This window comes from Vanellus vanellus, assembly GCF_965231255.1.
Source record: "Vanellus vanellus genome assembly, chromosome: Z".
Classification (NCBI taxonomy): Eukaryota; Metazoa; Chordata; class Aves; order Charadriiformes; family Charadriidae; genus Vanellus; species Vanellus vanellus.
In genome coordinates, this window is record NC_138908.1 from 64,560,298 (window position 1) to 64,587,359 (window position 27,062).

General features: G+C 36.7%; 1 protein-coding gene across 1 annotated transcript in view; it reads right to left on the minus strand.

Annotated features, from left to right (window-relative positions):
- Positions 1-9,228: 9,228 nt before the first annotated feature.
- Positions 9,229-27,062, minus strand: part of ERBIN (erbb2 interacting protein) — a 123,253-nt gene continuing 105,419 nt past the window's right edge. The window contains exons 21-27 of the mRNA XM_082497392.1: positions 24,761-26,282; positions 17,087-17,230; positions 16,114-16,245; positions 14,155-14,364; positions 12,896-12,988; positions 12,207-12,281; positions 9,229-9,560 (exon numbers count right to left, since the gene is read on the minus strand). Coding sequence (XP_082353518.1) covers positions 9,453-9,560; positions 12,207-12,281; positions 12,896-12,988; positions 14,155-14,364; positions 16,114-16,245; positions 17,087-17,230; positions 24,761-26,282 — 2,284 coding nt within the window. The 3' untranslated portion in view covers positions 9,229-9,452. The remainder of the gene's footprint in view (positions 9,561-12,206; positions 12,282-12,895; positions 12,989-14,154; positions 14,365-16,113; positions 16,246-17,086; positions 17,231-24,760; positions 26,283-27,062) is intronic.

Here is a 27,062-nt window from a genome sequence, read left to right on the forward strand (position 1 = left end):
TAGTGAGTTTTTAGTTTGGTGATGTTGTTTTGAAGGATGATAATCCAGGTATTGTCACAGCTAAAGTGGTTGCTTTAATTTGCTCTCACACGCTGAATTTCAAAGAATACTTCTTTTGCCTTAAGTTGGAAAAATAATATCAGTTTTTCTCATACGAATGAACCACGTTCTTCTTATCTGAGACACAGAAAAAAATATGAATAATGGTAACTTGCACACCTAAAATTCTAATCATGTGTGTCCTGCTGCATGACAAGATGAGGAGGTCTGGGCACAGTCACCCTTTGCCAGTAGTTCTAGTTCCCAGCTTCCTTCATAGCGTCAGAATATAGCCTTCCACTGACAATAAAACAATTAGAGCCTTTATAATTGTGAAGTTTGAAAACATATGGAGTATAACCCAATGCAAATAAACATTAAAATTTTATTTATAACTTTTATTTGAAAGTGGTATAAAATAGACATTGCAAAATGAATCAAGTTCAGTAAGTACCAATGCTGAAAATTCTTTTTGGTATCTTATGTCTTAAAGTAATATAAGCACATCATGATTAATGCTATAATAGAATAATTACAATCTACAATTAGAAAAACACCACACGTCACTTACTGCAGTTGGTCCCGTTATTGAAATCACCAAGTGTATTTTCATAGTTTTTTTAAATTAAAATGCAGCAGGAAAAGAGTTGTTTGGAGATTTTATCTGCTTGGAGGCTTTTCAGCATGGTTTCTAACCCTTGCATGCATTAACTCCAACCTCATCAGTCATTTCTCATTACAGTTAGCAAATGAGACAATTTTACATGATTATTTCATTTTTCCCAGGACTTAGTATGTATGTCAGCTAACCAGCTGTTAAAATCTATTTCAATATTTATTAGTTAACTTCACTTTTTCCAGAGGAGCCAGGGCTTTCAATTTAAGTACTTCTGGTAGAAACATTCTCAGCAAAAATACCTTCTCCATATTCAAAACCAGTTGTTGATTATTCTATTGTGAGTGGAAGTTGTTGCAGACAAAAATCAATCAAATATGCTAATATGTTATGATGTGAGGAGTCTTTGCACAATACTTTCAAATCATGTATTTTGCCAGTGCATACTTATAATTCAATAGAAAGCTTTTCCCTCTTTTTGTTGGTTTGTTGTTGTTTTCTTTTTTTTTTCTCCAAAGTTTCCTTCACAAATCATCAACATTAGCAATTGAATGAGAATTTATCTGTAGAGCATCTGGTTCATCAGCTACCAGTTCCTCTGTTAAGAGACCGTCTTTGAGAAGTTTGTCCACATTGGTATCTTAATGTCTGGCAAACCAGAGTGGTCACAGGTTTTTCATTAATTTGGACAACACAGAAACATAAACAATTCAGCAATTTGCAGTGTCCCACCACGCATCATGAAACATATGCAGTGCAGAGCCATATCCCCCTTCATGTCATGCAGCTGCAAAAATAGACATTGCAGAATACTGTAATCAGAAATTTAACTCCTGATGTTCAAAAGTTTGGGCTGTGCAGAAAAGCTGTGTCATTTCAGCAATACGATCTTTCATGGGGCACTGTTCTCAGCTGCCTTGGGAACCTTGCCAGCCCAGTCACATCATACATGTTCTCATGCACCTTCTTATTACATCCGTAAGACTTTTACTCAGGTATTCAAATAAACTTGAGTGGCTAAAAGGGTCCTGGCTCAGCCATTACAAGCTACATGGTAACTGCGTCTTTCATAGCTCAGTAACATTTATCCATAGCTACATAATAGATTTCTCCCTCAAGTAGAGTGATTTGCAACCTACTTTTGCAATGCACAAAATCCTGTGCAGAGTATTTCTGATGTAGTCCAAAATATGTTGGTTGTAATGCTTATTTCATGTTTTCCTTCCTTAAGGCCAGATAGATGCTTTGTTTTTCTATAGTTCATTCTTATCCTTAATAGAAAGCACTATTTCAAATTGTAGTATGGAAATACAAGTCATGTTCTTGCAGACAGTATCAGGAAAACCACACGGAAGAAGGCAGAGCTGGAAATCAGGGAGTGCGGCAGAGAGGGGCTGGACTGCAAGGAGGGGTGATGCTGTACTTGAAACCAGGCTCTTAGAAAGCAGTAGAAGAGGGGGGGCTCCTGGGAACCCTCTGAGAAACTTGAGGGTACCTCCTGCTGCCAGGTACCAGGCAAGGGCAGTGAGCCTGGGGAAACTCTAGCAGCTTCTAGCGAGTGTGGTCAGCAGCCATTGGCCCAGGGTGCCTGGAGCCTCTGTTGCAGCTGCCCTCAGGAGGGTCCCACTATTTTAGGTGGTACTAGGGAGAGGGAGGCCTGTGGCAGAGCTTAGTGGATCAGAGGGAGTGCCTGGGGCCTCTCCTGGACCTTTCCTGCAGAAGGTGCGCTGCTGTCAGGAGATGTGTGGCAAAGCAGAGGAGTTGTAGAAGTCAGCAAGCTGTGCAGTGTTGGAGAGAGGGTCTCCTCAGAGACCCTACAGTCTCAGGAGCCCTGGACCTCCACTGCAGACCTGGGCAGAGTCTGTCACTAGCAGAACTGCAGGTGGAAAATCAGTGGCAGGCGATGGCTGGAAGCTGGTGTCTTCTGGCACCACATGTAAGGCTTCTACTCCACCTGAGGTTCACCACTCTCAAAGCTGAGGAAGAGCTGAGAGTGCTTTCAAGCAAAGCATCTGGACAGACTGACCCTGAGCCATGCCAGGCCACCTGGAAGATGACCACCCCTCTGCTGACCTGACCCACTGGCTACAAAATTTTGCTGCTTGCTGGGGACCCTGATCCAGGATGTTGTGGAGAGCCTGCCAAAGCTTTTCTGACCCTCTGTGACCCCCTCCACTGTTCTCCCACATGGACAATATCTCTAAGGGCAACCAGGAGAGAATCTATCTATCACCCTCAGTCTCTGAGGGGATAGTCAGGGGTGTGGGGTCCAGGTGCTCTGCTCCTCAGTGCTGTTCATGAGAGGCATAAGGAGGAGGGGACTGGTACTGAGCATCAACAATTGGGTGCAGAGCTGGAGTCAGCAGAAGCGTTTTGGTTTCTGCACACATCTAGTCCTCTTCGTGGATGAATGTCTGCTTGGAGCGATGGGATCCACCTCACCAAGTGATGGTGGGGGTATAGTAACTCTTAAGATTCACATACTTAAGTAATCATAGCATCTCTAGATGTCCCTTTCAAAAACGTGTCAAGTCTAGAAACTAAAATATTTTCACTATTGGAACACACATTCGTATAGAAACTGTGCGCGCACCTCCCCTGGGAAACCTGAAAGCCCTGGGTACTTAAGGAATGGCATGGATAGCTGTAGAAAGAGTAATTTATTAAACAAAAATAAACTACAAAGACAGTGATATGATATGAAATGTGATATGAAATTCATTTTTATCAGTTTCCAGTGTTGTTTTTTCTTAGCTCGTCATTATAAAAACTTCCTTTCCCTGCCAACAGTCATCAATAGTTTTCTTTAGTCTTCATAATTGTAAGAAGAATCAGATGGAGTCATGTCACAGAAAATTAAATCAGGTACTCATCCTCAACAAACAATAAAATAAGAATGTGAATTAAAAACACTGGATTCCCAAGCCTAGAAGCAATTGCCTCATAGATACATAATGCTTCTATTAGCTGTACACTGGAGATCATTCTGCTTAGTGAAACAGTAACATTTAGCAACTGTCAGCTCAAGTATAAAATTATAAATTCCTAAAGAACCTTCACTGTTATATGGGCTAAGCAAGAACTACCTAAATGACCTCTGCTGTGATACAGACCCATTGATGCTTTAGTGGAACAGCACATTAGGCTCACTCCTTCCTGACAAATGTGAACATACTCATAAAATTTCTCAAATGGAGTGAGAACATACAAGATGTCACTTAAAGTACAATTCTGTGGACCAAGTAAAGACAAACCCAGCTTTTCCAAAATCACCTGCCATGACATAATGTAAAGTTTTCTTTTAGGATGTTTACTTTCAAATCCAAGTTGAAAGACAGAACTTGACCCCCCATTTGGCATTAGCCGATAGTTCAAAGGAAGAGTTGTTTTCTTGTCTTGGGTTGAAGGCAGTTTAGAAACTCAGAGGTTTATCCTTTTGGGAAGAGTGAGAAACCCAGAAATAGAGCACTTGCATTATCTGAGATTCTCCCATAGCTCAGAGGCACCTGGGGCCAACATAGTTTGATACACTTCTGTCACAGGTAGAGCAATTCTCACAGAAAAAGTATTCAAGGAACCAGGACCCCTAGGTCCAAACTTAAAGAGTAATAAAGAAATAGAGAAGTTATTTACATTGAGCCAAATTAGATCAGTTACTGCCATCATGCTTTGTCTTTTTTAATCTTACAGCATAGATTCTTGGACTCACAGTTTTCCAAAGAAAGAATCAAAGCCTGTAACTAATGATAGGCTTTTTTAGATGCAGTATCAGCTGTTCATGAGGAAGCCTCTGACACAAACAAACAATCTCCTAAAATACTTCTAGTTTCCTTAATAAGAGGAAAGTTTTATTTTATACTTGTTGTGGTTGGAACAAGTGTTCCAACATTTGTTTTCAGAGGGCAGATGCAGTTTCATCTTTTTAAATGAAAACCATACAGAGCGCTCTAATACTTCTTTAATTTTCTATGTAAGACCATTCAGAACAAGTGATCTACTCCGAGGCACTCAAAAGCTTTTTACATTTACTTATTCAGGTGGGCCTCTGGGAAAGATAATTCTTGATGGCAGAAGAGCAGAAACTATTTGATACTGTAACTTGAAAAAGGTTTCCTAAAATCGGCTATACTCAATTGAGTAGCAACAATCAAATAAAGGAAGATTTTGAGAATAATGTTTCTTCTGTTGTTTGATCTTACTGTTTTGTTTTCTCATACATGACACAGTGAAAACTTAATGAAAGTGTCCTTGTTCATGCAAAATATGGCTGCAATTACAGACTGAGAAATCACAGAAGCACATAAAACTGGCCAAGATGGATTCAGATACTATAGCAAATAATCCATTTCTTGCCATATTTTATATGCTTCGGGCAACAATTTGTCAATGCTGCAGAACCATAGGAGGCATATTGCCTAAGCAAGGCACTGAACTGACAATCATTAGGTCTGAGTTTTTTTCTGCTGACTTCAGTTGATTAGTGTATGATCTTAAATAGAAATTTTCACTTCTCTTACTTAGGCTACTTAAGGTTTTCATATAACACCACCTCATTTAGATGCGGGCAATTTTATAGTGCAGTTGTAATGTTTGGTGTAGTGGAACCCCAGCTTCAACGTAGTCTCATCGATGCTGCAACAGAATCTTCTGGACACATTCCAAAATTGAATTTAATCCAAGGCAATAAAAATAACACATGAAAAATACACTTTCTCTCTGAAAAAGTGCCTCCACTCAGAAAAGCACAAGCTGGACCCAGCATTCTCAGGTGCTTGTTGGAAAAGTAAACTGTTGAGTTGTGAAATAAAGTAGGAGACCAAAGGCTCAGCTGCATAGGAATGAGGCTTAGCTAACAAAGAATACCTGTGAAACTGGAAGGAATAGATTTGAAGTCTGATATATAAAAGGCAGAAAAGGCAACAAGAAAGTCTTCAAAAAGAGAGCTCACAAGGGAAAAATTAAGGGGGGGAAATTGCAAAGTCCAGGTAGGTACAGATACAGAAAACCTTAAATAAGGAGAGGCCCAATACTCCAGGGTCATCAGGGCTGTAACCTGTTATAGTTATCATCAGTTTTCTGTGTAGAGGAAGTAGGAAGTCAAGTAGTGATATTGATATGCCAGATCCGTATAATAGGACAGGTAGCAGGAAAAAAGAGACTGAAGAGTTTGTGTTACTACTTTGTCAGGTGGTTTCCAAGAAACTGGATGTCAACCTGCATTTAACTGTCCTGTGAAATTCTGTGCCTAGCTCTTCACTTTCTTTACCATATAACCCTTGTACATCTCACCACAGCACTCTCAAGACACTCACGATTTTAACCCTGCTCCTTGACTTAGTCACCCTGCTCTGCTATTGTAACTACTTAGTCTGCATCAGACAAAGACCATTCACGTCTTTAGAAGAAAAGCCACTGGCTCCCCTAGCTGATTTCATTGCAAGACTGGGTTATCCACAAAAGTATTTCTTTATTCTGAATAACCCAGTCTTGCAATGAAATCAGCCAGAGCAGACCACAGGGCACTGCGATGCACAGAGCCAGAAACACAAATCTTTAGTAATGTATATTGATAGAGTACTAAGGTCTACAGAAACTATAAAAGAATAAAATGGTGTTATGGAGAATTTCCTAGAGCTTAAATAAGTCAGTTACACAAAGCTTTAAAGAGCATTAGTTTATTATCTATTCTGCATGTGTTACCTCAGAAACAGTCTAATTATATACAAAAATTTGGAATGTTGAATAAATGCTGATCAATAAGAACATTTCTTAGCTGTTGACAAGGGAATATTTCTAAAACAAAACCAAAGTAATCATAAAGGTTTGATTCTGTGTGTTGTTTATTGCTATGTTTGTGTTCATAGAATGCCTTCAAGTATATACACACTTTTTTTTTAACTCTAGTCCAAAAAAGAAACTAAAAAATATTTACATAATAAATATGTGGGAGACTTCATCTTTTCATTACATCAGTTGAACTGATTCTTTAATGAACTATTAAGAATAGAAAGAACCGTTTGCATCAACTCATTGTCATGCTGAGTAACTTCAGCTGCTGATGGATTTTATTCTATTCAAAATGTAGTTTAAGATGCGTTCAAAATAAAAAGTGCCGACGTTGTCTCTCCTCCTGCTGAATCCTGGCTGGACTGGTTCAGGAGACATCTTTCTCCCACTCTCTGCAAAATCATCTGGTTTGACATGCGTTTACCTTTACACAGAGACACTGAAGGAACAAACACATTTCAATCCACTGAAAACGCCAACATTTACTGAGTAAAATCAGCATAATCCATGTTTAATAAAACGGTTAATTTTCTAATTTACTGAAGACAAGCTTTGGCCAAGTATTTCCACAAGAAGCACTAAACTTCTTGCTATAAATCTCTACCTTCTATAGTTCTACCATAGCCAAACAGTTTTTGGTAGAATTTTCCTGTGATATATAAATCTGAAAATTAAGTGACACAACAACATTTAAAACTTCTGTAACTATTAAAGCAAAATACGATCCAGTATAATTCCTCAGTGATATATTTAAACATACTGCAAAATGTATACAAAGTCAGTCCAAGATCAGTAAAGAATCAGTTCTGCTTTTTTGGACTTTTCCCTTCCCGAAGATACAGGTTATGTAGAAGACCAAGGTAATTTAGGCCTTGTCTGTATGCATTCCCTTTAAAAGGCAGTGTGTGATAAAAATAACACGATTAAAAGTAATGAACACGTGATGTGAACATTTTGCGTTTTCAATAAAAAAATAGAAACTAAACAACAACAAAACACATCTTAGAAGGGGAACATTGAAGCCTGCCATTATATAGCTATGTTTCTCATTCTTTTCTTTGAAGATTAACAGCACACAGAAAATAAGTGAATTTTATCAAAATACATCACATTTCTGCTAATATATCAAAAAAATCATTTTTTATGTAAATATTACTGGAAATAAACTAAAAAGAATTAAAATATACAAAGAGTTGTTAAAGGGTTTCAATTAAAATTATTAGAACTATACACAGTACAATAAGCAATAGTTAACATCTTTGAAAGAAGTGCAATAATATTGGAGTTCACTTATTTAAAAAGTACTGCCTTTTTATTACTGCTAGCTATATATAATCCCCCTTTCTTCCAGCTCATTATCCCAAAACTAAAGGATGCTGGTGTTTTTGCTAGCTTTATTAAAAGCATTTACTTTTGTACACATGGGTTGAAAAAAGCAACTTATACCTGTCTCTAACTACCAACTTATATGTAATTAAAAATGAACTGCAATAACTGAATATTGCTCCGATGATAGGCTAATCATTAGCCCTGATTAAAAACAGTTATTGGTCTTCTATGGCACTTTTCCCTGGTCCATAACAACCGTGTATTAATTATCACTGCAGATTATGCAGTCTCTATTCAATTACAAAGGAGAAAGAGAAAAATAAAGTTAATGTTTCTGGTAAACAAAATTAATAGAAGCATAATTGAGCATTTCATATAGTAATAAGGAACAAAGGCAGCCCGTGGTAAATCACCATTACGTTAATATAGTTAGAAACCCTTTAATGACTCTGAAGTGTCTAGTTCACATTTAATGTCACCTGTAAGAACAGCCCTTTACGAAACATCATTATGAACTGGTGGGTTGTAAGTACACCCTCCCTTTGCTCTTCATCTCACCACAGCAATTCTCCATCACTGTTCAAGGTTTCACAAACTTGCTTTGGTTACCTAGCTCCATGCGTATGGTTTCCTTTTTGACTGACAAGGCAATGCAAAGGCCGAACAAAATCAAGATGTCTTTCATAACCCTTCCTGCATCATTTACTTTGTGTGTGTGTGTTTAAATATGTTACAGGCAACAACCTTAAAAACTGGCCATTTCAGTTTCATTTTTAAAATCTATAAGGTTAAAACAGAGTAATTTTTATAAAGATAAAAGTATCACCATTCGCATAAAATTGGGGACTTCCATGGCAGAGAGAAACCTCTGGGCACATTTCCACAGTACAGTTGAGAAAACTATGTATGCAAGAAAACCCAACTAAACATGAACCACATGTGGCAGATGAATATTCAAATTACTACATTAAGAACAAATCCTGTAGAATATCACAAATTGGTAGTTACAGTCTTCCTAAAAAACACTGTAAGCTTTTATTGCATTTTCTATTGGTAGACGTACACTCCAGAACTAAACACTTTTTCTTCTTTCCTGATTCCAATTTAGATAGCAGACAGTTGTTTCACCTGACCTTTATTCTGTCCAACCAGCACCACCTTCCATCTACCCATTCATCTATACAATGTGCACATAGCAAAGCCAACATTTCATATCCCCTGTCCATATCTACAGAAGTGGTTTCAGCATAACACATTAATATCTGGTGAATAAAAATAAAGGCAATAAACAGCTACAGGACAGACAGCCCTGCCATCTGTCCATTGGCTACAACTGAGGCTTCGCAAAGCCTTGCGCAAAGTTTAGTAATGTGTATGAATTATCCAAAAATAAACCTACCATCTGTACAAAAAAACAACACAGGTTTGTTCTTGGAGAAGTGATCCTTAGATTGCTATAATGCTTAAAAACAAGTTTATTCACCATATGCATTTCCAAAATGATTTACTGTACGTTCTGTACAGTGGTTTATTCCCCTTTAACCACAAATTCAGTATTTCCTGTACAAATTTTGATCATAATTCTTTCAAGTTCCTCTCATGTATAAAAATAGGCAAAATAGTCAGTTTCCCTTAAGTCCTTCAATGAATCCTGCTGGCTTTTACCCCCAATCCACAGTATTTATGAAGAAACTTCTCGAACAATGATGAGTTCCACTGCATTCTGAAAAGTCTTTAGCAAAGATACTGCTTGTCCATGATCAATATTGATGAAGCTGTATCCATTAGCCTAAAAAGAAATATTTAAAATTGAAAATTACAGTCTCGTAATGCCACATTAGTGAAACGTGTCATATTTCATGTTACTTTATTTAAGCTTTAAGGTTTAAAATAACCAAATTCTATATGAACACAGAGAATAAAACACTGCAGATTTGCAGATTACATTGTTGATATGAGTTGAGCATGTACCTGGTATTCTTCAAGAAATCATACTACTGTGTTAGCCTTAGAAGAATTCTGCCCCAAAAGATATTGCAAATAACCAAAAGAGAAAACTGAACTTTAAACTGTTAACATCAGACATCTAATTCATCAGCCTTAGTATACCCATGCCAAAAAAAAAGCAAATGCAGTACAAATGATACATCCCAGTTTAAATATCAGAATATTAGAAATGGCATTTGTCATCAATTAATACTATTGAAGCCTTTCACAAAAAACATTAATGGCATTGGGAGCTATTTTAGGGTGTGAGACCTCCTGAGATCACCCCCAGCTTGAATTTTCCTATGACTCTAAACAACATTGTCATTCCTGGGATAGGTTTGGCTTGGCAAACACAGGCAGGCCAAACTGGCCTACAAAAGACAGGGAAAACACAGCTTTTCAGGGTGTACTACTGCAAATTAATGTCCAGCCTGGGTGGTAAAATCTTGCAGAGTGACAGATTTGCCCAGTTTAAACTGCTACTGCTTCCAGCTGTGCATCCCACCTTTCTCCCTGAGCTACTGCCCCTTATGTGGTGAGAGAGACAGCCAAGGTGCAGATCGCACGACTGGTTGTGCCATTTTGGAGTTGCGGTTCCTTATCCCCTCACCGAACACTTGTTGCTGCTACTGCCCAAATCCTTTGTTGTAAAGGCAGTGTTTTTTAAATCTGTCTAGGTTTGCGGGAACGCTTTACGTATAGACTGTTCAGAGTGCAAAACTGGCAATAACCCTGCCAAATCATTACCTGTACAGAATGTCCTAGCCCTAACCTAATATGCAACAGTATCTTAAGACTTACATGCAATTATCTAGTCACTGGTCATGTAGAATATTTTTATTAGACATATGTATTAGACACGCTTTATAATATGCATGCTTAATGCATGTTTTACAGAGAACATTGCAAAATGAAGCATAGAAAAGTCATTTGGGGAGAGAAAATATTCTTAGTTATAAGAAATGAAACAGTCTGTAGTTGTCTAAGCATGCAAATGCAACTTCTCCTTCAGCTCTTTTTCAAACTATGAATTCCTCATTAAACAAAAAGCAAAACCCAAGTAGTTCCAACATGACAAAAGGAAACTTCATTATAAATTTCACAGACAAATGAAATTCCATAAAGACAGAAATAAACCATTAAAACAAAAGTCACCTTTCACACATGTTCCATTCTGTAAATAAGTAACAAATATCCTACCAGTATTTTCAAAGGTTTAACATGCTTCTTGTTCCTTTATGGTGTGTTGAGGATTACCCCCATCCCTTAAGGCCATCTACATCAGCAAGAGAACTAGGACCCTTCTTGCCCCAATGAGGAAGAACAAGTACAGAATTATTCACTATGCTCAAAACCAAGCCACCTTTTAGCTGGAACCACTTTATCTTAGTTTAGTTTTCTTGTCTGCTTTTTGGCTTTATCTTTCATTTGAAGGATTAGGCTGTGTTTTCACTTTGGCTTTGTTTTATAAAACTGTTCACATGACATTGTGGTTTGAGATACTACCTTTTTTGTTTGTTTGTTTTCTTTTAGAAAATGAAATGCAGAGTTGACTATGAACATTCTCAAACCAGTAACGTGGTAATAATTAATAATTTTTAACAAGCGCTGCAACTTCAAGGGTGGCTACAGCACTGTTCAAATGTCCTGTTAGGACATCTCCCTAAGAAAGTAAGGCTTCTATAATCCTGCTGTCCATTTCCCTGAGCCCTCCCCAAATAGTTTATGAGCTCATTAGACAATTTCAAACAAATCTGATACAGAAGAGGTCTGAAAGGTAGCAACTTCCTACAGAAAAGAACTGCACAGCTGCAGCCCTGAAGCCACGGCTTCTGAAGCAACCTGCTTGGCTTGCCTGCAGCAGATAGGGCAGCCAGGAGATACATGCTGTGACCAGCCAGGTATCAGCCAGCCAAGAGGCGGCTTCTGTCAGCACTTGCGCACGTCCAACCTGTCCCCCTGCCTGGGGGAGAGGCAGCAAAGACTGGCAGGAACTGCAGGACGGAGGGGGATGTAGCAGCAAGGTGCAGCTGGGGGGAGAAGGGTTGTGAGGGGCAACTGCTGGTGTTCAGACAATGCGTTATTCAGAATACTGCATGTGAATGACCACAAGTTAAAAAACTGAATGTTACTGAAGCCTAATGAAATGCTCATGTTCCAACTTGAATGACAACATTAGGCCTGTTTTTTTTTGTCTTTAAAAGTGTGGAAAATGTTCAGAGTTTGAAAACATGATCCAACTGAGTAATGCTTCAGACTGTATCACCTATCCTAATGTTAGGTAGAAGAAAATTAAAAGCATCATCCCAGAATATAAGAATGCTTCTGGAAAAGATACTGGTAATCCATCTAAAAATTAAACATTTTGCTCTTAGAAAAAGGTGCAAACTAAAAATGAACTTGTGTATGACCAGTTAATTGCTAGGTAATTAGATGGCCACAGTACCTGAATTATTTTATCTCCAGGCTGCAACAACTTAGATGCTGGTCCTTCTGGTTGCACTCTGGTTACAAATATACCCTTGAAAAACAGAGGTGGAAAACATTTTTGACAACATATTTCATGAATAGTAGGACAGCATGAAACAGATGTAATTCAAAACATTTTTCAATTTTCCATCTTAAGTAGAAGAGAATGCAATATAATTCTATGGGTCTACTGGCTTTTGTGACTGCCTTCCTTTTCTGATGTTGAATCCAGGATAATTGCCTTTAAAGGAGTACTGAAGGGCAAATTCTGATCTGCCTTTGTTTAATTTGGCAGATGTATATGTCAAAATGAATTATCAACCACCAGAAACAAGACTGTAGGCTAAATCATGTTCTCTTTTAAGAGGCTTCCCAATTGTAAACTCCATAATTCACTACCTCAAATCTGTTGACTGATATCTGGAACTGTGCAAGAACCACTCAGCGAGAATAATCCTCTGTGTTGTCGTATGACCACTGTGGTCACCTACCGCCTTGATTTTCCATAGTATTTGCCCCCAGTTTTCTCCCTTCCAGTCCTGGAGTTTAATAGCTTGGGGGATATACATACTTCCTTCCCCACCTCCCCACCCTCCCATCTTTGCTCAACACTAGAAACACTATTGATGAGAAAGATTTTAAGATGCATTAGTATAAAATACTCACATCATCTTCAGGTCTGAATGGATTCCCTCTGCCACCAACTCCTCCTGATATGCTAAATCCAAGTTCTGGATCCTTGTCAATTCTCACTCGAATCTAAGTAGTTACAACCAAAGTTAGATGAATTGGCAGAAAATCTGCATTCAAAGCTACTGTAATGAAATTATTACTAAGGAATTCACATGAACATAAGCTTTAAAAAAAAATAAAATCAAAAAAGCATTGTCACAGTTCAAGCGAGTATTCTATCTCATAATATTAATTAATCAGAACAAGATTCCAAACAGCATCATGTATCATTGTACATAAGTTTTACTCTATCACTATTATTATAATCATAGTTCATGTAAGCTTCAAAATCAGAGATATTTTGATATTATGTAAATGAATGTAATGCCCCCAGCAAATATACATGTTCTTATGAAAGAACCTGTTCGTCCTACTTCTTTGCTACCTCTAGCTGAATTTTGAAAATCTAACCTTGTTCCTACTTTCACTCTAAGTTCTACGTAGCCAACACTATCTCCCCTTTCTCTTGCCAAAATAGTTGACTAGAAAACTTATTTTACACAAGAAGTGGACATCCTCATTCTAGCACAGGATGAAAATGCAGTTCTCAGTATCTTCTCAAAAAACTCAGAACAATACAAAGGAAACATTCTGTGTCCAAGAGCAGAAGGAAGGTTGCCACAATGAAAAAACAATTAAATCGTATAAGAATTTCTAACTCACATCTGTCTATCTTAAATAAAACTCATCAGGCACGCGTGAGATGCTCACACTTTTGATATGGATGCACATTTCTACATTTGCAGGTTTTTGAACCATTCTGGATACAGTACTTTGCATCTATTCATTGCTAAGTTGTACTGCTACTTTATATTTTTTCAGTTACTGGATAAATAATGAATTGATGATCAATAAATGTAGTTGAGAAACAAATTTCTAGCTCAGTAAAAAGCTGCAAATTTAAGTTTCTGGTACATTCTGTTATAATCCACCATATTTCTCTCTTAAAATGTTCACATAAAAAGTAAAAAGAGTACATTCTGTTATAATCCACCATATTTCTCTCCTAAAATGTTCACATAAAAAGTAAAAAGAGCTCAAAGCTAGAAGGAATGTATGAATTCAGTAGTAGAATTGCACTGAGATAATTTCTGTCACCATCTACAGAGAAATGGTAATAAACGAAAACAATCTAACAATTCACTGCCACTGACAGACAGATGCCGTATCATCAAGTTAGATTTTATTCTTACTTCTTGCTTTGCCAACTCATGGCTTTGTCTGGAAGAACACTGGGACTGGGTATAGGGAGGTTGGTGGGCAACTTTCAACATCAGATAATCAATTAATTGCTCTCTAGACGGATGTCTTACTACTGATGATTGAGGAGGGAGATGATGGACTTGGCTGTAGTTTGCCTGAGGTCTTTGAGGCTGGCACATTTGTCCATTTGTCAAAGGTATCTGAATAAAACATGAATACCCAACATCATACATTTTGTAAGCAGCAATCCTCAATTTCTGCTTTATTATTTCAATATTGCTCATACTTGACTGCTTTTAATTTTAGGAACATTACTAAAACTGCTCTTCTGGATCATGTACAATTATACTCCATTTTCTTTATAGTCATAAGTTTTGACCTATTGAGAACAAATCTGTAAAAAAAAAAATTTACTTTGAGTGCTAATCTACTAGAACAGACTAGACAGTCTTTGCTTTTAGGACTTGTTTAACTGAGTTACCCCAACCATTATTTGCTAGCAGTGCAACTGACAGTATTGACATTTGGTTGATACCATTGTAGTTTGCACTTTTACTGCATAAAATTCAGGGATTTTGTAACAATTCCCAGTAGATCATACAAAAAATAAAAACCCCACACAGCTCGCAGACAGAAATTACGTGCTTTCTGAGCATATTTTGGTGGCCACTCCACAAGAAAACCTTCTGAGCAAATTCACGTACAAGCTCAAGATTTTCAATATCAAAACTATGATGATATTTCCAATAAATGTTACTCTTTTGTTAATGCATCTGTCACTGATTTGATAGGCATAATGATAACAAACAGCAGTAAAGTACACAACTGTCACGACACGCAGTGCATTCAAACCACATCACTAGGGATGATGCTGGGGATGGCAACGTTTCTTACTGAAGTCTCAGAGTCAGTGTTCAGGTCTGCAGCTCTGTGTTAAGATGGGCACCCTTTTCCCTCCTTGCCAATATGCCTCTCTAAGTAGTCACTCATCCCTCTGTATGATTCCCACATTCCAAAAATGCTACAGGCTTGAGTTACATAATTTTTTCTGACTGTCACCATTATCCCATTAGTTACAGGATACAAGGATATTAAAATAATCTCTCTCTCCATATTATAAATAACTGAAGTGTGCAAATTTCAACCTTTAACCATACTATGTGAATGGACACATATCAATGTATTCTGTTCAGGTGAGATGTTATGCCAAAGTGATTCTGAGACACAGTAATGGGTGTATACATACATTTTTTTAGCTTATTTACAGATCACATGTATTCAATTTACATGATTTTTCTACTGCCTTTTCATAAAACTTAAAGCATGACAGGAAAACTATCTTTTGTTGCACTGCCAGAGGTAGAATTTACACAGGCAACAAGTATCAACAGCTATGCGAATTCCCAATATCCAATGACTGCAGAAATGCAACTGGAAGTACTGAAGTTATAAAAAGAAAATCAATTGCTGCATCATAATAATTTACAAGCATCCATTTAGTTTCATTGTACTAAGTCCTGCCTGCATAGATGGTCCTTAGAGATGAATACAGAATGTCTCTTACAAATTCTAGTTTATCATCACAATTTCATCACAACAGATTTCAAATTTGCTCTGTACAAGGTTTAATCAACTTCAGATTGCTTTCCTGAAATCATCTGCCATATTCCAATTTCCACTTAGAATTACGTCCTTTGCTGCAAATTTCTTCTTTCAAAGCCCCTGCTGCAGAAAAATGAGAACTATCCTCCTTCATATAGCTAACCGTTTTGTCTTCCAAAAAGAGGTAGCTCTTTAATTTATGCCACCTTCAATACCTGGGTATTACATTTTAAAGAAGCCTCAGTTGCAACTTCTATTCCAATATATATTTCTACTACTACTAAAAACAAGTATCCTTACAAATAATAATAAATGTATCCTGTCCATGGTGTCATGTAGATAATTACCTGCACAGCGATTTTCTTCATGCTGTCTGGAGTAACATCTTTGAGACTAAGTGTGGCAGACGAGTAATTCTGTTGTCCGGAAATGAATACCTCATCTTGGCATTGGTCTCCTGGAGTAGAAGCCTGGGGATGCTTTAAACAGAATTGAGCAGTAAGGACGAATGTCTTCATGTAATTCAGACTAAAAAATTCTCGTAAGAAGCCCAGAATAAAACATGTTAAGGGCTTTATTGTTCTTTATCTTCTTTGATTAACTAGTACATTGTTTAAGTGGAAAGTCTTACTAGCCAAGACACCACACCCATGAAATACAAAAACTAGCAACTGCAGAGGTATGTTCGATCACCAATAAATTCATAAGGAAAGTCAATAAATGCTAGGAAAGTCAATAAATGCTAAGGACTGCCTATTCAAGGATTCATATGGTTAAAAGAAGTCTTCTGTTGACTTTACCCTACTCGCTATGGATAACATAACACTCAGGATGCTCAGAGTTAGAGAGTAATTTCTTCACATTTTCTTAAAAACTAAAATATTAATTTTCTTGAATGCCTGCAGTATCTTAACAGTACAGTTTACATCATCAGAATGTGTCTGGGGGAGGAAAAAGCAGAATAAGATTTTGTTCAAACTTTTATCAACCTAGGTTAAATTCAGAGTGGTAATCTCTTGTTCACATACGTACAACAAAACCAGACAGTTTTTCATATGTTCAACCATCCAAAACAGCTAGTAAGTAAACTCAACTTCATGACATTTAATTTAAAAGCCTTGCAGTAAGTTTAAGGCATATGAAGTGAAGGCAAAGTATTTGGATTTAGTGCCTGTAGAAAAATTCCAGCATATAAATTATATTCTTTTTATTGAAAGCACTGCCCATATGTAAAAGGATAACCCTATCAATTTAAGGACACCTCTCACAGTTCATTCTTTCCCCCTCTATACATTGCAATAACCTCCTGTAGGTACTCACTCGAACAATGTGCACACCAGAACCTCTTCCGTCTGCAACACTCAAGGCAACACTACCCTGGCTGCCATGCAGATCCCTAGAGCTGCCATAGTGAAAGCTGCTAACTGCAGCATAATTGGAATTAAAGGACCTAGACAGCATGCTCTGAATAAAGAGGGGACAGATTTAACACAGAGATTAGTGCAGCATGCATAAACCACAAGACATGTTATACATAGACTAATACAAACATATTTCATTGTCATGCAAGATAAAAACCATGCAAGAACAGTACCACCATGATATATAAAACACAATTCAGTGACCCTTATTTACCTTTATTTACTGTAAATCAGCATGCAATCAGCAGTTAACATGCAGAATTACATGTAAATAAAGTCATTCAAATGTTCATGTGTCTGGAAAAACAAAGGTGCACAGCTTATGAAAATTTCTGAATTTTCATTAAATTTGCAACATATCAAATTTGTTGTAGGAAGAGAAGCTGGCAGTCAAGATAAACACCTGTGGAAAAACATCTAATTACTAGTTATTATTTTGTCTCATTCCCCCCCCCCCCATTACTGGTACAGTACAAATAACTCACACAGAAACAAAGATTTGACTGTTTGACTTGGTTTTCTTACTATTGCAATACTGTCAACTTCTGCAATGCATTGCAATAACAAGAACACGAACGAGCCTCATTTAAAGAAAAAGAGGCTCAAAAGAAACCTTGGAGTTCACCCCTGTGCCATTGCAGGCAATCAAACAGGTAACGTATGCTCAAGGACAGGAGTGACAGTAGTTTGGTTTTGAGCTTCATTACCTCACAAACCTGACCTCTGCAATATTGGCAAGGGTAATAGAAAGCAAGCAGTAGACATTAATGTCTTGCCACCATGGACTTTTCCAGTTGTAAGAACAAAACAAAATAAAAAGACTGCACAAAAGAAAAAGGAAAATCCTCCGTGTGCCAACTGACAAACAAAACAAACCTATCTTGAAAAAGTGACAAAGACCCATGACAAAAATACGATCACAGTAAAAATCACAAAGCATCAAAGCCCAGCAAATTCAAAGTTTTTGCTTTTTTAAATAAAGTTCCTAGTTTTTCCAAGTTAAATAAAAAAAAAAGTTCAAAACATGGATCATTTGACTAAGATACCACAAGAACTCTTACATGAATAAATAAATTTTGGGTTTTCTGTTGACTACATATACTAATCTGATTTTGAAAATAGTTACTAGTCCTCAGGCTGACATTTACTCTTTCATACTAGCTTTATTTTGTGAAACGAAAACTAGTTTAATAATCAACATCATATGCCACTGCATATTCATACTCCCCAGATGCTCTGGTAGCACTGTCATTGGAAACGCACTTGGAAAACAGTATTTACTGACAATACTTGGCTTTCTTCTTGGCCAAGGCTCCTGGATGGCCTCTCACTGAATGGCATAGTGAGCTTTCTTCATGCTCCTCTTTCACGCCTACCCTGTTCTCTGGTCAATGGCTTTTTCAAGCTTCCACACAAGTCTCCAGAGGCTTTTCCCCTCTTAGAAAGGGAAGACTGTACCTGGCATTCAAGTCTCCCTTTACTAAACATTCAATCTGAGCTTACTGCTTCTCTAAGTTGCAGGCCAAACACCCAGATGAAATTGCCAAAGCCAGTTTTCCTTAGCTCCTTAGTGCCTCAAAGCATCTTCTTACAACTCTTCTCAAAATAGTCTCTATAATTAGCCAGGTGGCCTTTTTCCCCCACTTGTACAGGCAAGTCCCTGAAGTGTCCTTACAGGTAGCTCCTCTCAGAGGCTCCTATATCTCTCCATCTTCTGTAAGTGGCAAAAAGACAGATAAAAATAGAAGGAATGCACGGTGAGACTAGAAAGTTATCTTCTGAAAGTGTCTCTAGCAGACCATCTTACCATAAAGATCCCTAGATGCGCTAGATTCACTCTTCTTTTAGAAAGACCCAAACAGATGGTCAATGAACAGTGACAATCTAAACCCAGATTTATATTTACAATCTAAGGTAGACCTGCAATAGGAAGTAGAACTTTCCTAAAATTTGCAGCAGCATGAACTAGTCCATTCAGGAGTCAATATTTCAGTTAACTCAGTTTAGTGAGCTTCAAGGGGATTACATAGCTGGAGAGTAGTTTTACTCAAGGGTTTATAAAATCTCCTTTCTTGGTAGAGACTTTTTCCAAAGTACAAAAAATGATTGTGCAATTGATGTAGGCAAGATATGAGAAGTATTGTAAACACCATTTTTCTCTTTCTCTACACTGGGCACAGTGTCTCAACACTAAATTAGAAGGAACCCACAAGTACAAAATGTACAGAACAAATAATATTTAAAATTACATGGAGTTTTAAGAAAGTTTTAGTTTAACACAGTAAGAGATTCCTAGTGACAAATCTAGGAAGAATTTTTCCTCTACCTATTTTTAACTGGGAAGAGAGAAACTAAGGCATTTCGAGTGTGAACAGTATACTTCCTAATTTTGCTTCTCAAGATGAGCAGGATGAAGGTTGTGCATTTCCTAGTGAGGTTCCTGAAGACCTGCTGCACCAGAGAAGACACTTTTGGAAATCTGAATATGCAGATGCCATTAAACCCCCTGATTTTTATTACAATTTATTAAAAATTAAATATGGAATAAACGTATGGTCTAAACTTCAGATTAAATATGAATGTTAATTGCAAGTACCAACTCCATTCTCCACCTGATTTACTACAGTGTCTTAGGGCACAATGGTCTGCAAAATAATTCAAATATCTGAGGCTTTAGAAATATCATTTCAGTTACTCAAAACTGATACACACTAACCAATATACATGCCATGTTCCACTATATTTTTGTGCAAGCTAAGTTTACTAGAAACCAGTTATTCAACCATGAAGAACACATATTAAAAGCTACAATACATCAAGAAAAAATGGCTATGTACAAAGTAAAAAAAAGTACAACATGTAAATCAGGATTTGTAGTCGAAATCGGCCTCTAATGGAATCAGTTTAGATGCAGGCAGCTAGTAGCGTAGTGTTGAGGTTTACTTACATTCTTTTTGAATGCTACGAGTCAGAACATATTCTCCATTTTGCAGCTCACAAGAGAATTAACGATTTCAGGTTTCAAAAGGGAACTGAAGTGTCTTAACACATTTACTTAGGTGCAAGACAATAAATACTGGAGATTAGCTAGGAAAAATTTCTATTGGATAATACTGTTGTAATTTTAAGACTGGCTGGAGTCAGTCATGACAATCCATGAAATTTTGGTATAAACCAGGAACTAATACAATTCAAGTACCTGCAGGGAACAAGACTCTACATTCTACTTGTCTTGGAATAGCCTTGACTCATAATTTAACTGCTAAGCCTAACTATTAGCCTTTTTATTTAACAGCTAAAGGTGGACATAAGTTATCCTTTGAGGCTATATTAATGTCTAGAAATCCCTTCACTTTTCCTTCCTACCTTGGCTATCTAAGATTCTTTAGAATAAGTTTGCTCAAGGTCTTCTGGAACACTTGAAATGCTTAAAATACTGTTTTAAGACTTTTGGAATAAAAGCACACAAGCAAAAACCTGCCTTGTTCGAAATCTGATGGAATTCTTGCAAGATACCAGTTTATCCCAAATAAGAATGTAAACATTATGAAACTATTCTTCAGTCACAAGACAGGAAAAGAAAAAGGCATGAATTTAGGTCTCTGATCCTGAAAAAAAAATTGATCTTCAATAAGTGACAGCATTCCTATTGGAGAGTTACTTATGGAAAATTACATATAATTTAAATTCTACTGTCAAAAAATGTTTGCAAGGTCACAACTTTTGTTATTTACATTCTAAATGAACAAGATTTTTATTCCTTTTTAAGTGTGACGTATTGACTTCTGAACTCCACAAAATACCATTATAATACATGGATGGTTTTGTAGTCCATTCAAAATAAAGAAAAAATTAAAACTAAAATAAAAATTTAAAAATAACAACTACTGAATGGATAACATTTGTGTAATTTATCAGTGTCAAAATATCCTTCAGGCTATAATCTTATAAACACTTAAGCACTTAATTTTGTGTGCACAGACCCCCTGAAGTTACTTTCCTCGACATACTGAAGCATGCTTAGCTTGGAGAAAATCTGAGACCATATCAATTAAAATATTTTTGCATGTTAGGTATGTAGCACAATGAATTCAAGAAACACTTTCAAACTTCGATTAAAACTGCAATTCTATATCAATCCTGAAACACTTGCTCTTTTTTCTTTTAATAAGGCACTGTACACTGGCAACTTTGAGAATAAAACCACCTATTCTGATTTCTGAATTAGAAAGTAGAATTCAAACTTTATGACTGCTTCTATGAAAGCTCTGCTATTTTAGAATTAGATAAAAAATAGTGGACTTAATTCCAGATGAAATTAGAATTGAAAGCAAACACACACCTGATGAACTCCCAAGAGATCCACAAAAAAAGAAAAGAAAATATACATACGTAAGGAAAGGGCAGAGCCAGGTCCTTTAACTGTTTCTGCCTACTCAGCACATTGAAATATAACAGATATTTGCAGATAACGGTTGCAGACATTTATTGTTGCAGTTTACAGATGAGAAATTCCAGTACCACACAATAAAACGTGTGTGACACTAGTGTTTTTACACAGGCAATATTTTAGTTTAAATTCCTAAATGAAAACTTTCAACAAGACTACTATAGTAGAGTGCTGCAACATGTCAGGTAGTAAAATCGGCAAATACGCTGAAAAATATTACTGCTCTTAAAAACTCACCTGTGCACTAAATTTATGAGGTTGGGGGCAGGGCAGAAATGACTGCATGCTTTCCTAACCACTAGAGAGCAGCTTGACATTTAAATAAGCTCTTCTCTCTACCCCACAATAAAATATGCTTTGCATCAGGAAAGCAAGTTGTTTCTCCTGAATATATGCAAAATTTCTATTTACAAATGGTCTCATAAACTGTTTTCACCTTCCTTCAACCAGATGGCTAATTTTAGTTGATCAGTGTATGTTCCCTTACAGCTTTTCAAAGGGACTACAAACACTGGTTACTTGGCTGGAATCCATTGTTGATCATTTTTGCTGGACTTAAAACTACACTGTATCTCTCCTCATGCAAAGTAAACTCCCTACACCTATCAGGTAAGAAGGACTAATAAATAAAACAAGAACTAGCTTATCCAATCTATCCAACAAGCAGACACTGTTTATTTAAGTGGGCTCACCCTCCTCTCTCTCTCCCTCCAGTTACTAAATTTTATAAAACCAAAATCAGCAAGTACTTCAGGCGCTTAGCAAAAAAAAAAAATAAAAAAACCAACAACCAAACCCACAACAAAACCAACCCCCAAAACCCCACTATACCCTCTTTCCTAATAAACACAGGAAAGAAATAATAAATGTGATTAAATTCAGTAACAGATGCATAAAAGTCACAGCAAAGGTAATTGTATTAACCCATATTGTTGTGTATAACCACAGGCAAGAAGATATGAATTAAATATTAATCATAAGGCTTAATTTTGTATACCTGTTTTTTGTCAGTGTTGTGTCTTATGCTTTAAAAAAAGAAATGCCATTTAAAATCAATGAAAGCTCTGTCAAAGCAATTTCCAAAAAATGTTCCTTTAATGAGCTCTGTAACTGAACTTGTTCTTTAAGTGCTTGTTCCTTAAATGAGTTCTGTAATTACTGAAATTTTTTTCAGACTTCAAACCATTTCAGAAGTCTGGTTTATAGATTAAGCCCCCCCGCCCAGCTAATTTTTAATTACAAACAGAAATACTAAAACCATTATTTTAAAAGAACAAAGAAATATCCAGTAAATTCCTAGAATTTCCACATTATCATATTTGCCAGCTGCCATATAGGATCATATCTACATTTTTCACGGTTCAGATTTTTCTTTTTAAGTCAGTCATATCCCAGAGAATATAAAGAGACACTTATATATGCATTCACTTTTAAACTCATAAATAAGTCTCAGATTGCTACTTTAAAATGCTTCAAGGCCAGACAAAAGAAACACACACATACAAAACAGAGAGCTAAGATCTCAATAGCAGCTGTTCCATATCTCTCTAGTAGGAAACAAAAATTAAGGTTTACATATAAAGCACGATAGAAAGTATGGACAGATATAAGGGGCATCAAATCAGGCAATCAATTTCATTTCAGTAAAGCTGACTACACTGCTACAGTACCTGAACAGGAATCACTGGTGTATTAAACTTTGTTCCTAACATGTCAAATGTAGTTGATATAAGAACGAGCTATAAACGAACTGCATTAGCAGTGCACCAAAGTTTTGTCTCCCTCTGTATTCAGGGATTGCTGGGATATTTGCTTTTCTGTTGTTACATGTAAGATTTGATCTATGCATCCAAGAGAATGGAAGATCAGAGAATGCACCTTTTATTAGGGTTGGAACACGGTCGGGTTTGTGACTGCCTTGTGGGACAAAGGGTCTCCACACTACAGGACAGCCCTGTGAGAGCCTTAAAATGTTTTATGTTGTATGTAATTAAAATTGGATCAGAAGAACAGGTGCGGCTGTTGTGCAGGCTTCTTTAAAAAACAAACAAAACCCAAACAAAAGCAAACCCATCCCTCCAAATACTTGAATTTCCAAAGAAAAATTATAGTTAAAAGTAATTTTTCCAACCATCTCAAATTAAATTTCTTTAGCTATCAAGGATATTGAAGGATTTAGCATAAAAATCACAAACCAAACTATGTTCTTTCAAAAGAAATTAAAAAAGAAAACCCATCTAGCTGGCATAATCAAAATGTATTTTTGCTGTTTTACTCACTTCCCCTCCAAGGAAACAGCATCAGGCTAATGACATTCTACCCATTATTTAGTGATGATATTTTAAACTGGTTTAGCTGGACAGCATAGATTACACTCTTCAAGACTCTACTCAAATTCTTTGAAGATAAATAATTGTTCAGCTCTACATATCAGCTCAAATTCTTGATAGCATTTACATTACATAAAGAATCCTGTTCATCATCTCTAGTTATATCAAAACCTCCTGTGATTTCCTGAAATGAGCAAGATTTTTAAGTGTTCTCATCTCACAGCAATAAATATTCATTCAACAATCTGTCAGATACCCAACTTCAAAAGACAACTGGCCTGGAGGCAAATACATGTTAATTAGGACTTTTGAATTCTTCAGCAACTGAAGCTGTAGAGCTATACTTCCAAACAGATTTTACTGATTTTCTTTTCCTTGTTCTTAAAGAGAAGAAATAGGGCTAAAAAGGCAGAACAGAATGATCAAGAAGTGTAAGGGAGTATTTTAGTATAATACAAATACAGTATGCTACAATAAAAATTTCCTGGCCTAAAATAGCTGGACTTGCAGTCCAGCAGGTCAGTGTCACATTATATAATGTGTTCTAAAGTAATTGGACTAGGCTGGCAAGTATGATATAAAAACAAGAACTTTTTTCTTTGGGGAAAAAGTTCATTTACAGTCTACCATTTGACTGTTTCTCAGATATTCATAACACACACATGTATCCTTTTTCAGGCAGTATCATAAGTACATTGGCACTGGTAATTAAAAGCAGTTCAAAACACAGAGTATTTAACTTATTCCATATCCAAGCAACAGAAAGATAGAGAAGTTTTAAAATTATTTTTACCTTTTCTAGCTTTTTAGCCTCAATATGTCGCAGCACCTGTTCCCTCCAGTCGTGAGGGACTTTAGTTTTTCCTGGAGGGTCTAATAAAGAGTGTTCAGAGTTAACCCTTGAGTTTGACCTCTTTGAAGGGCTAGTCCGTGAGTAATTGAAATCACTAACTGACATAGTTCTTTCCGGTATTTCATTCACCAACTGCCGAGCACTCTGTGGTCGGGCAACATTTGGACCATCAATGCTATAGGTCCTGGCAGAAAGAGGTCTCTGTTGCCCAGACATTACTGGTGGAGCTCTTCCCATTGAATGCAAATCCCTGTATGTTAAATAGTCCCCTTCAAGAACCTGGGTTCGCCTTGAAGGTCCAGTATCCCCAACATTTATAGAAGCTGTAGAAGAGACACTGCTCTGCCTTTGAAGAGTGTGTCTGGTTGCTCCTGGGAGCAGTCTGTCATTCAGTGGAACAGCCCACATATCTTTATGTCTCCCAGCCATCCGTTGATGAGTGTTATACACAGTGCTAGCACGGACATTGTTATGATTCGAGAAATTCATATTGGCGGAATGCTTTGTATAGCTGGGAGTTTCTGTACTGTCAGACCTAAGCAGACGTGAAGGAGGTAAGCTGCCTTGTTCTACTTGGGTGTTTTGTTTCTGGGGCCACAAGGTGTCTTTTGCTGTTGTACTGCTGCTGTACTGAATATTATACTGGGGAGTGCAGAACATCTGTGCACCACCGGTCACTGATCCTCTCACTACATTAGCACCTTCAGGATTGTGATTTGAGTCAAACTTGAACACAGTTTTTGCAGAAGATACTAAATCAGTTGATGACGACGACCCAGGAAAAACTTGCAAAGGCTGATCACATAGAAGAGTAGCAGATTTACTTCGGACTATGTTTTTTCCATCTGCACTATCAGATGCCGATTTCACCACTGAGTTTGACTGTTGAGATCCATTCTCACTGACAATATCATAGATTTTCAGACCACCAGTGTCCATACTGGTGATGCTGTGAGATTTCATCACAGGACCACTTCTCTGTGGGGACAAATCTTCAGTGCTCCTTGAAACAGACAGCTCAGCAGAATCGCCATCAACTGTAGTGCTTCTCATTAGTTTGTCTTTACTGGGAGACCGTACTGCTTCCTCGGGATGTCCATTTACTTTATTTACAGGATATTTATCTCCATTTTCCACATGATCACTTTCATCTTGCGTGTTGTTATTCAAAAAACCCTTTACTGAAACTATTTCCCGTGTTTGTAACGTTTCTACAGGAACTAGCCCTGCCTCTTCACTAACTAGTTTATTGATATTCATGTTTATTTGATCTAATTTGCGAGACTCCTCCATAGGAGTGCTTAGATCAACACTTTTTCCTACCAGGCCTAATCTTTCTTCAATGCTTAATTCATATTCAGACAAATTTGTAATCTTCTCTTGCACATTTATTTTTTCTTCCACTGTAATGCTCAATTCACCTCCATTTTGCAAAAGATTATTCAAATTTTCGTCTTCTTGTCTGGAAAAAAAGATGTCTCTTAGAAGAAATTCCAAAAGGAACCAACATATTCCTTTAAGAGCTGCTTTAGAAAACATAATCATTAACATGCTACACAGCCATACTGTGCACAGAAAATGGGACAAAGACCAATATACAATCAGACTTATGATTTGCTATCTTACCATTACAGAAATATATTATATGGAAGGCTCATTTTGGTAACGTTTGAGTCATCTGATTTTAGAAGTTTGTTTAAATTCAACAGGAATTATTAAAGACAGTTTAAAAGTGTCAACAAATACAAAGTGACAATAACTCAACTTTTTTTTAATCAAGTACTTGCAAGTTCCATGACAATTTTAGACAAATGTCTTGTTTCTATTGGCAATTTTTTTAAAAAATAGCACCTTCTAACTAAAACCTCAAAAAGAGTACCAACCTGTAAGTCCGTTCTTTATGAGTTTCTAAAAGCCTTTTATAGTGATGTTAGTAACCTAACTGATCTTCAAAATTATACAAATAAAAACATAGTGCTTTTAAAAATGTGTATTGAAGTATTTTTCAGGGATAACAAATATGGATGAAGTTATACCCTATTATTAAAACAGATAAAAACCATGTCCTGTATACCAAAATTAGCCTCTGAATTACTGTACTTCCCTTTTTTTTAAAAAAAAGAGAACTATTCCATTATTTAACCTTATTTTAAAACATTAAAATTTAAATTATTTCATGAATGATAAATTAATGAATTAAAGGAATGGACACATAATATGAAAATTTAAGTAATATTTTGCT